General features: G+C 38.4%; 1 protein-coding gene across 5 annotated transcripts in view; it reads right to left on the bottom strand.

Moving 5' to 3' along the window:
* Positions 1-6403: 6403 nt before the first annotated feature.
* The window catches only part of LOC119961774 (protein boule-like), a 240951-nt gene continuing 235669 nt past the window's right edge, over positions 6404-11685 (bottom strand). For all 5 annotated transcript variants that reach the window (XM_038789076.1, XM_038789074.1, XM_038789073.1 and 2 more), the window contains exon 11: positions 6404-7869. In XM_038789076.1, coding sequence (XP_038645004.1) covers positions 7711-7869 — 159 coding nt within the window. In that variant the 3' untranslated portion in view covers positions 6404-7710. The remainder of the gene's footprint in view (positions 7870-11685) is intronic.

Raw genomic sequence — 11685 nt, 5'->3', positions numbered from 1 at the left:
TACATAAACAAGACTACTTTTAAAACATTACAATCATTTTTGAGTTGTTAGTCATGTATATAATTTGAAAGCCTTACATATCGCTACATCTTAACAATATATTCTACTGGTCAAATATGTTTTTTTAGTTTAACAAATGTTGCCTTACTTTAATATTTAAATACGACAAAGCTACACTTTAGTTACAGTTCGGTACCAAACCTAACTCAAATCTGCATCACATTAAAAAACACTCATTAATCCTCATTAGGAATTTAGTTATCAAAAATATGGTTATGCTAGAACCATTAAACCATGCTGCAACACTCGTTTTGCTTGAACAGACTTAGTTGTTTACAGACATCTGACTTTAAATAATTCACAAAGCAGTCATTTGGACATAATTTTTTAGTTTTACATGAGCATAGTAAAAGTTGTATACAGTAGTACAATAAGGGAAGTATGTGATAATGACCATCTTCCTGGTAGTTGTCTTAAATTATTGACTAAAATTTAAAAGGATTATGTGTAAAATTTGTCACCTCATTTCTACATAATCCATGTAAAATGTTCCCTATTTGTAAAGAGATTTACATGGTGATGCGAGTATAATCAGTAACCACCGAACTGAAAAATGTTGGTTGTGATGCATTGAACTGAGTTTAGTTTGTTCACGATTAGTCAGATTCAAATGTAACATTTGTAACAAATTATTGCCAAGAACAATGGTGCTTCTTCAAAAGTTACATTTTATGTGTGCTTCATGTATTTTACCGACAGTAAAAGGAAACTCTAAATGATGTGTTCCAACACTTTTAATGTGCCATTATAGGGCAGTTTAATGTTACATTAAGTGATACTAAACTACTAGTGATTAACCAACATTGGATTGATTAGATGGCTGACAAAAAAACCCATGAGTTCTCTCTTTTTGACTTATAATGTGTAAGAATTGACACTGTGTAAGTTCCAAGCTCCGCAACCCGTCTGCTTGGTCAAGTTGTTTCAGAGTGCGATTTTGATCAACTGTTGCCGGAAAATCTAATTAACACTACGATCCTTTGAAAGGATGAAATAAAAGCAGAACATGCTGGAATTACTGGGCAGGTCTGATAGAACAGCTCTGACAGTAGGTCAGGCAAGCTAAAACATTAATTCTTGTTTATCTCTCCAATGTTGCCATATCTGTTGGGTATTATCAGCATTTTCCATTTTTACGTCAAATTTTCAGCTTCTCCTTTGAAAGAATCTCTTCGAAAAATTTGTACATTGTAACATTTTTTACTCTCTGTACAAAAAGCCTGTAGATGAAGAAGGCAGCTACATCCACAAATGTGCCTGACATTTGACTCAAAATGTTCAGTCAACTGTATATTAGCATTATATATAGATATTTTGTATTATATTGGATTTAATTAATCTATTAGGACTCCATTGTTAACAGTATATTAATTGTTCAATGTGGAGATTAAAGTGGAATTTGACTCAAAAATTGGAAGGTTTTATGTTTGAGGCAGCTCACCTGAAAGACCTTGGCGGTTTACATTTACATTATATCATTCACATGTACAGAATGTCCCAAAGCACTTCACTGTCAATCAATTCACTGTAGTTACTTTGTTTTGTGAGAAAATAGTACTGTGGTGGTTATGTTACAGAGGCCTAGACTAATAATCCAGAGAACGTGTTCAAAGAGCACCATGGCAGTTTGAGAATTTAATGGACTGTTTCAAATCTAGAAAATATTGCATCTCTAATTGTGTAATGACAGGATTGTTTGAGAGGATAAAATTATTCCTTGTAAATTGATTGGACTTTGCAGTAGTTGCCCAATCTTGTTTTTTCATTTGTATATTCTTTCAACTTTAAATACAGTAGTAATTTTAGCTGTTAAATACTTTGATTTGAGTTGTGATATGCTGTCGACTGCAAAACTAAACATGTAGGTTGTTCCATGCATAATGTTTGGTAGTGTGCTACAATTATTATTCTTGGATCAGCCCTTGCAAGGACAGATAGTGTACAGCTGCATAACACAAAATACACTTGCAGAACTACTATGAGACTGCTGAACAGTAAATTAAAATGGTACTTCTAAAATCCAAATAGTTACAAACCATGAATTTCAAGGATGACAATAAAAATTAACTTACCAACTAATTTATAAAAAATAAACCAAAGTTAGTTGCATTTGGGCACTTGCCTCACAACTCAACCGTTAGATAGCATTGTTGCAGTTGTGTACAAATTTCACATTTTGCGGTTGGCATCCAGATAACAGTGTGACACTGGTATCTTAATTGTAGAAGCAATCAAAGGTCACAGTCTGGGTTCACAAATAAGTTCAGAGACAATGGCAACAATTTTCAACTTGACTGACTGGATCTCCTGTTTGATTTCCATCTCACTGAAATTAATGCGATGAAATTCAAGTGGATTTTATATAAAGCAGGTGATACCCTCTGGCCAGTTATTACACCAGGCAATAAAGCTGATAATTACCCCCAACAAAACAAATGAATGTCACAATTAAGTTGTGATTGAATATAAATAATATTATATTAGCATTAAATTTAGTTCTATATTTTAATTCCAATATCAATGGTTACACACACACACACGTCATTTGTTGTATGTTGCACTAATGTAAAATTTTCAACCACAACCTTTACATGAGGTAGCAAGGTAATTTGTATTAGCACATAAATTCTACCCTTATGTTTGTAGGTCCTCAAACACTGAGTAAAAATGTGACCTACACACCAAACACTGCTAATACTGATTACGTCACAACATATAAATGAAGAAAACTAAACACTATTGACAGGAGATCTTGAATATCAAACCAATAATCTTCTGTTTTGCAGAAGCATAAGACTATAGTTAAGCCAGGAAAGCACACAAAGCCTAAAAGTGACTGTCCAAATATGTCCTTCATGGTTGTTTAGTCTTCCAAGTTCCACCCTTATGAGAATGTTAAGAAGTGTTGCATAAAGTTTTAGATAAATTGACTTCTAAAAATCTAACGAAAAGCAAACTTCTTGCAGACCAGCAGTATGATAAGATACTGCTGTAGCATTGGAGTAGGGTGCAACAAGGTAGTCTGAAAAGCAAGCAGTCCCTTTTGCAAAAGAGTGTGTGGTAAGGAAATTATGTGCAGAAAATAAACTATAGAGTTTAAGATTAGTTTTCAGTAGGGAGGTAATTTTTTAAAGCTGTAACTACTGCTTGTTAGGTATTTGGCAAAACTGCTATACAAACTTCCAAAAGTTTTTATTAATAATATACGTTATTAAGTTGGTTGATTTTGCATGCGACAACCTACTTATGCACATCATAATTATTTTCAATTACTCTCAAAAGATGTAATAACAAAACTGTTGTATAAATCTATTGTTCTACTCGCTGTGTAATACAAACATAGAGGGAATAATTTTAAGGCATAACGGATCATAGTACTGGCTCAAATTCACATTAAAAAAACCGTTTGGGTTCTCAACATTCTGTATTGTCATGGTTAACCTGAATACTGTCATCATAAAATGATTTAGGAACCAAAATCTAGATCTAACATATATTTATAATAATTTCGTAGTCTATAAGAGTAAAGATAGATTTACAAACAAATTTTAGCTCAGAGAAATTGTGGTTTAAGGACTGCACCTTACTAAACATGGGCATCATCAAGAATCAACTGGTTGATTACTGTATAGTGATGTTTTATATGATTTCAGTAACGGAGAAGGTAACATAAAAAGAGTTATGACATCACTTGCAATATTTCACTGCTGTAACTGTTAACTTTTTTTAAGTATCTGAAATTAGTGGCTGCTTGTTGAACATTTATATTATTTACATAGAAAATTCAACTCTAAATTATTGTAAGGTATATATTAGTTGTGATTTTAAAATTAATGGATTTTGATGAAGTTTGTAACACTTTGGCTTATAATTTATTAGTTCAATCACCACATGGGAGAAGATTACAAGATGCACCTCCTAGTTATACAACAAAACAAGACTCCGGCAGGGAAGCATGTTGTCAGCACACTGGTTGGATTGTAATAGTATATGAAATGTTAGGAGAATCCATAAATACAGAGAATAACAAAAGAAGATATTCTGAATTGCAATTAATCCATAAAATGTAAGATATGCACTTTATTTGGTATACATTTCTTTTAAAAAGCCTTTTTCTTTAGTTTCCAATTGGTCTTCCTCCTGCTCCTATACTGAAGGTACTGACAGTGCTGTAGGTGGCAGCTGGCATCTGGTAACTCAACCAAGCGATCATTATTTTTGTTTGAGCATTGAAATGGATTGAAAACATGCTTTTCGACAATGAAAGGTGTCACAATTGAATCCGATTCTGTCCTTATTTGATAGCCTCAAGTCATTCCATTAATGATTACTATAGGAAGAACGCTGTCTGATTTTTAAAATCGTCCCTACTATGCAAGCATGCAGCTAACTTGAGTCCCACTGCTGAGATTAGCTAATTCAAAACTGACCAAGGATTAAACCTGAGACTTTGCTGATCAGTATATCTCAAAAGAAGGAGCCACTGGTATTTTACAATATTCCTGACTCCTTCTGCCCAGGTGCTTGTGAGGTGGAGTGCAGTGAGGGTGCAGACTCGTGTTTGAGTCCAGGTTATTAGCATAGCCTGATGGGCCCAATTACAAGTTCACTCTGTTGCAGAGGCTTGTGTCCAGAACTTTGGCAAAGATCAATAAATTGCTGTAAGATAGTAATACCTTTAAGTACAGATAGAATCTCCAAACTCATTTGCGTTGGCTTAAATTTCTTACACCTGCTTTAGTCACAATGCCCATCCCTGGGACGGAGTTTAGGAAATCCCACAACCAAGCATGGATCGGGGCTGGGGGTAGGGAGGTCGAGGCAAAGACCAGCAGAAACCCAGCGTCACAGGTCTCTGTCCCTGTTCCCTCTGCTTTGCAATGTTCTCTGGAAAACGGAAAGATCAATCTCAAGCTTAAGGGAAAAGTAAGCTGCTTTTTCTGGTACGTCAGCAAGTGTCCTTGGTTATCTAATTTCAAAAATAGTCTCAACCAACTTACTTGCAATGAAACCCAATGATTTATTGTGAAAGGACTCCACACTAGGTGCGTATGGAATGTCATGTCCACTCACAGAGCAAGAACGCCATTTATAGGCCTGCAAGATATTATAATCAGCCTTCAGTCTGCGTAAACCAATTTGCTGTTGTAACCAGAATGCCGTTATCTTAATCAGAATCTTCCTTCTTCTTAAAAGTACAGGTGAAAGGACTAAAAGCCTTTGAACATAAATCACCGTGTAAAGCAAGGACATTTCCTCAAAATGATGGTAAAATTACCAGGGAGCAGAGGATGAGGGAGAAGAAAACACAACAAAGATATATCTAAAGGAAGACAAACTACATAGATTAGAGAAATCAGGCAATGATTAAGAGTTGAAGTACAAAGCCAATTATCTGACAGATAAGGATCTTGTGATGGTGAACCTGAAATATTACAGTACATAGAGCGGGCCACCATTGTTGCAGTGAGCAAGTAACTAATTTAGTTGCAAGTCAAACTTGATCACATGCTGGCAGCAAACACCTACCAAGCCAGACAGGATAAAAACTTCAGGGAGATTAATCAAACATTCAAATCCAGACTAGCCGATTTGGGGAGGAGGATACTATTTTTGTAGAAACTAGACCTACAAAAGTTGTTAATGGACGTGCAAGTTCCAAAAGACATTCGACACTCAAAAATGTTAATCTCCTCCATTTCATCTCAGTGATGTGTACCAGGGGCATAACACTTGCTTTGGCTTTTTCTTTTAACTGCAGTTGCTGTGACTAGTTTACTTCAAACAGTATAATAGTTGAAGCAGATGCTTAAAAGTCAAAAATAGGTGGCTGCTTTGGTATTTAGCTTCAGAAGCTTTGTAATGTTTCCAGCCATAAATTGCCAGATATTGAAAGAAGATATAAATTTGGTGCAGAGATACTGCCTTCAATCGCTCTGAAATAACTTTTCAGGAACAAAAGGAAGAAATGGATATCTAATTAGAAAATGAACAGCCAAGCCATTCAATTAAACTGGAAATCGCAGCCAGCATTATTTGGGGGGATTAAACTGCAATGCTAACTCTCAAAGTTGTGCTGAGTGTTCTGGAAAATGCATCCAATATTACTTCAAAACTATAAATATTATTTCTAAGACGCTCCCATGTAGATTCCTTCCTGATGTGAACTCAAACTTTCAGCTCTGTGGGATGCAAAATCCAACTATTCATTGTATTTACCTGTGGGAAATCAACAGTATGTTCGAGATAGTGTCTGTGAGCAGCAAAACAGAATGCTGTTTACAAAATCTTGTACCGAAACAAGATTGAGATAGAATAGAACAGTACAGCACAGAACATGTGGGGCGGGTCTGGCGATTTTAACCACTCCCACTGGCCAGGAAATATGAAGCAATGGCAGCCTCCCAATTTACACCATGCTCCATTTCCTTTCTATTGATTTGAATGAAAAAGGAAAATTGGGTGGTGTGTGAATCAGGTGAACAACCCCCTGTTGTGGTTTCTTGGAATAGATAAACAGTGGTAACAGTTAAATTGCTCCACTGTCCCAGAATTGACACTGAAAAGTTTGGATAGTGCCAATTAAAATAAAAGTTTGATATAAATATTTCTACTACCGTGAGCAAGTGGAACGGAAATCTATTTTCAATAGAACACATGCAATGCACTCACTGATACCTCTATCTTACGTTGAAATAGTAAATGCACTTAAATGGTACAATGTCAGTTGAGTATTTAGGATGCCCTAACTTGCGTTACATCTAGAACTCTAATAATTACTTAACTATATCTAAGCTACAACTAACAAACTAAACTATAGTAAAACAGTAATACTTCAACATTATACTATATTAATCGTTTATCCTACCTATGTAAAAACTTGACATTTTAGAAAGATATGTATAAATGGGCAAAACAATAAAAGGTACTGTGTGCAAAAATAAGTGGTCCAAAAGTCAGGGCTTTTTACTCAGCCTTACACACTAAGTAAACCATCCACATTGAGTGGGAAAGGGTATAAAGTATCCTATCTAAATTAACTTACTATAATATTACAAAACATATTACTATAAATAAAAAATACACAAATTATAAAAAATCTAATTGTATGAATCTATGTGGAAAATACAAATAATAAAAAGGAAAAGGTAAAAAGTGTAAACATTAAAATTTCTTAAAAATTAGAGGTGTGACATTCAAGCTCAAAACTGAGGCTTGTTTCCTTCTTCCTGTTAAATAAATTTTTACTTCTAACCTCCTGCCATTTCTCAAAATCTGCATAACTACTGCTCTGTACCCAACAGCCACACATTATGCCTGGTTTGGATTATTTGCAACTTCTAAGAATTCACATTGTTGTCATGATTCTTAAAAATATTCTGGTTCTAACTTACACTGCAAGATCTCTTCAGTTTGAAGTATAAAATGCAGACATGCTGACATATTAACTGTGGCATGTTTGATAACATAACATTTTTCCAATTTACAAACCAAGATGCCGTACTTATTTAAGCCTACACTATTTAACCAATTAAATGTTTGTATCTTTAAGAATCACTTCTTACTTGTACTTGCAAAGATTAAGACTTATCAATTATGTCGCCTTTCATACGTATGTGTTCCAATACAACAATGGCATTACAAATTCTTCTACTTAACAGATTCAGTTGAAGAAGGTGGAGTAAGAATAGAATCTTCTGCTCTATATTCCTTCCTCAAATGATAATGTGGACTGCGTGTGTAACGAGGTTTTATTCCGACTGGTGGAGGTTGGGAAAAATTTCTTCTGACAGGATGCAACCTAGATTCCTGGAGGCAAAACATATAATACAGGATAATTGGCAACCATGTTTATTATAAATGCTGAAAATGTTAACCTAAACTAATTATAACAGGAAACAAAAATGTAACTTTCTTGTACGGCCCTTTGCTTTCATAATAAAGAATAATGTTATTGTTTCTATCATTGTCAAAATGATCTCTCAATCCAACTGAATAAAGTAACTTTAAAAAAAAAAGGATAATAATCTGCTTTAGCAATAGATTTCTGAATAATCCGAAAACCAATTCATTGGCTTTCTGTCTCCATACTTTTTAATGGGTTACAAGGCCTTAAACTGGACTTCCAAAAGCTGCCATCAATACTACACTTAATTACTTAAAAGCTTGGGTTAATAAGTTGTCTTTACTACACATTGTTTAAAAGTGGATACAAATTCATCATATTCAGTTGTATGAGGAAAGCAAAATTCTATAGTTAGGTTTAGTCCTGAATAGTACAAGTTCTTTCCTTGTACTTCAGTTCACGTCATTCAGAACACTGTAAAGAATCGAACTTTCTTGAAGCCAAATATATGAAAATACGTTCTGGCAATTTATATATTGTGGCTGTTAATTGGATGCACTTAGCAATGGTTTTGGGAGCACAGCAATGAACTGTGTGCACTGGCAACCCTTTTAAATGTATTTTTCTTGTGGGGGCTTGGTTGCATCAGTTACAAATTCTTTTTGCTGTTTGCATTAATTAAAAAATGAATTACTCGCTTGGAAGTTGTCTCAATCGTAATATCGGATAAACAAGCGCCCCAATTTTGATAAAAGATGCTGTTGGTACATTGTTGCAGGAGGTGCAGCTGGGGAGAGGGAGGGTTCGGCTTGCTTCCCCAGGGATGGCCATAAGGTGTCTTAAAACTAAGCAACAAAAACATGGCAAGAGCTTCTAACTGCCTCAATGCTGCATGCATCATCTATGGAGATACATCTACAGTGCCAGAACAATTCAAAAACCTCACAAAAGGGGAAATCAGGATCCTTCAATGCTAGTGCATGCTTATACACTGGATCCATTATTAGAATTATGCTAACCCAGGCATTGGGCGCGATTCTCCGCACTCATGACGGGGCGGAGAATAGCGGGCGGCGCAAATTTTTACGGCGACGCTGGTCTGACGCCCTCCCGCTATTCTCCCCCCCCCCCACGCCCGCCCCCCGACACGAATCGCTGCTCGCCGGATTCTCCCCTGGCCGATGGGCCGATTTCCAAGGCCTTTACAGCCGTTTTCACGAATTTTAATACACCTGCTATACAAGTTCGTGAAAACGGCGGCAAAGTGCTGTTCTGCACAACCATGCCACCGATTGGCACGGCCGCCAAGGGTGGCATGGGCCCGCGATCGGTGCCCACCGATCGCGGGCAGCGGGTCCGATTCCCGCGCACTCTTTCTCCCTCCGCCGCCCCGCAGGATAAGTCCGCGGGGCGGCTGAGGGGCATTACGGACCGCGCATGTGCGGGCTGGAGTCGTCCAATCCACGCATGCGCGGCTGACGTCATCATATGCGTCAGCCGTCGCTAACTTTGGCGCGCGGGCTTAGCGAAATTCGTTAAGCCCGCGATGCCGTAGTTCACGGGGCCACGATGCTAGCCCCGACCGGGGAGCAGAATCGGGTCCCGGGAGGGGGCGCGGAGGCTGCTGTGAAACACGGCCGTTTTCGTGGCAGCCTTCACGACTCTCCGCCTTTGCGGAGAATCGCGCCCATTATTTTTAACCCAATCCTTCATAGATGCCCATTGTGCTGTAGTATGCATTTTCCAGCAATTATCTTGTCAAACACATCTTTCAGCGTAATAACGAACAAGACAATTCAATGATTACCTTTCCCTCTTCACAAGACACATGAATGCTAATTTTATTTAACTGAATTATCAAGATTAAATACACACAGGTGAAGGGCACTGAGTAATTAAATATGAGATGGTGTTGTGATTATATCACTGGGCTAGTAATCCAGAGGTACAAGCTAATGCATTTAAACTGCATTCAAGAGAACTTCTTTAGCCAGCATGTAACAAGTTCAACAAGAGGGGGCATAATTCTAGATTTAGTCCTAGGAAATTAAGCTGGGCAAGTGGCTGAAGTAGCAGTGGTGGACCTTTTTGGGGATAGTGACCATAATCCACTTAAATTTATCATCATCATGGAAAAGGACAAAAAATAGGAGTAAAAGTGTTAAATTGGGGGATGAAAAATTTTACAAAGCTGAGGGGTATTCTGGTCAGTTGACTGGACAGCCACTAAATGAGAAATCAGTGTCAAATCAGTAGGTGACATTCAAAAGCAAAATTCTACAGGCACAGACAGTGCTGACAATCCCCGCAAAGAAAACGGGTGGTACTACCAAATCTAAAGCCCTGAGGTTATCCAGAAGCGTACAGGGTAAGATAAAGCAGAAAAAGAAAGCTTCTGACAGTTACAAAAAGCCTAATACTGAAGAAAGCGTGGACTAGTATAGAAAGTACAAGGGTGAAGTAAAAAAGAAAATCAGAAAAGCAATGGGGAATATAAAGAAATATTGATAGGTTAAACCAAAGAAAACGCAAAAAAGTTTTACCAGTACATTAAAAGAGAATAACTAAGGAAAGTGCCCATCAAAAGATGTACATGGTAACTTACTACAGACAATAAGGGCAAGATTCTCAATGAGTACTCAATGAGTACTTTGTCTCTGTCTTCACCAAGGAGGGGGATAATTCAGACATTCTAGTTTAAGAGGAAGAGTGTGAAATATTATCTTCAGTAAGCATTTTGAGAGGAAGTACTGGAGGGACTGGTATCTTTGAAGGTGGATAAATCACCAGGGCAGGATGGATTGTATCCCAAGCAGTTAATCGAAGCATGGGAGAAAACAATGCATGTTTTTAAAGTCATTTTCCAATCCTCACTAGATAAAGACGAGGTACCAGTGGATTAGAGGTTTGTTGAAGGGGGGGGGGGGGGGGGGGGGGGGGGGGCGGCGACAGAAAGGGAGGGGGTCATAGGAAAGAGGAAAAGAAAGGAGCGGAGCGAAAGCGATAGTATGGCTACATAGGGTCGCAACCAGGGGCCCGGAGCAAAGAAGCACTGCAAACAACAACTTAGTACGGTCTCTTGTCAAAGGGAGATCTCGGAATACAGGGGCCTACCCGTGTGGCGGACACATAAGTTGCCGGTTATGTTGGGTGCCCCTGGACAAAAGGAAACCCCTGCGCTCCGGACCTGACTGCTTGGGGAGAACCCTGCTCGCGACAGCACTGGCCCCGCACCTGCGGGAGATGTTCACAGACTCGCTGACAAGGAGCACACTGCCAGTTATGCTAGCACAAGCCTCAATCGCGCTAATACCTAAGAAAGACAAAGACCCAACGGAGTGCGTTCATACAGACCCGTCTCACTACTAAACGTAGACGCCAAAATATTGACCAAGACCCTAGCCAAAGGCTGGAGAGGTGGTCGCAGAGGATCAAACCGGCGTTGTCAAAGGTAGACAGCGAACATCAGGCGCCTGCTGAACGTGATCATGACCCCATCCGGAGAGCGAACACCTGAGGTGAGCGTCTCCCAGGAAGCAGAAAAGGCCTTCAACAGTGTTGAGTGGAAGTACCTCATAGAGGTATTGGAGCGGTTCGGGCTCGGAACGGGTTTTACCTCATGGGTGAAACTCCTATACAACGCTCCCATGGCGAGCGTACGGACAAACAACACCAGCTCACAGTATTTCCAGCTGCACAGGGGCACCAGGCAGGGATGCCTCTTATCCCCGCTGCTGTTCGCCCTAGCGATGGAACCATTAAGCATCGCATTCAGAAGA

Source organism: Scyliorhinus canicula, chromosome 2 (assembly GCF_902713615.1).
Source record: "Scyliorhinus canicula chromosome 2, sScyCan1.1, whole genome shotgun sequence".
NCBI lineage: Eukaryota > Metazoa > Chordata > Chondrichthyes > Carcharhiniformes > Scyliorhinidae > Scyliorhinus > Scyliorhinus canicula.
The sequence above is the reverse complement of the archived record's forward strand: the minus strand, read 5'-3'. Positions and strand labels throughout refer to the sequence as shown.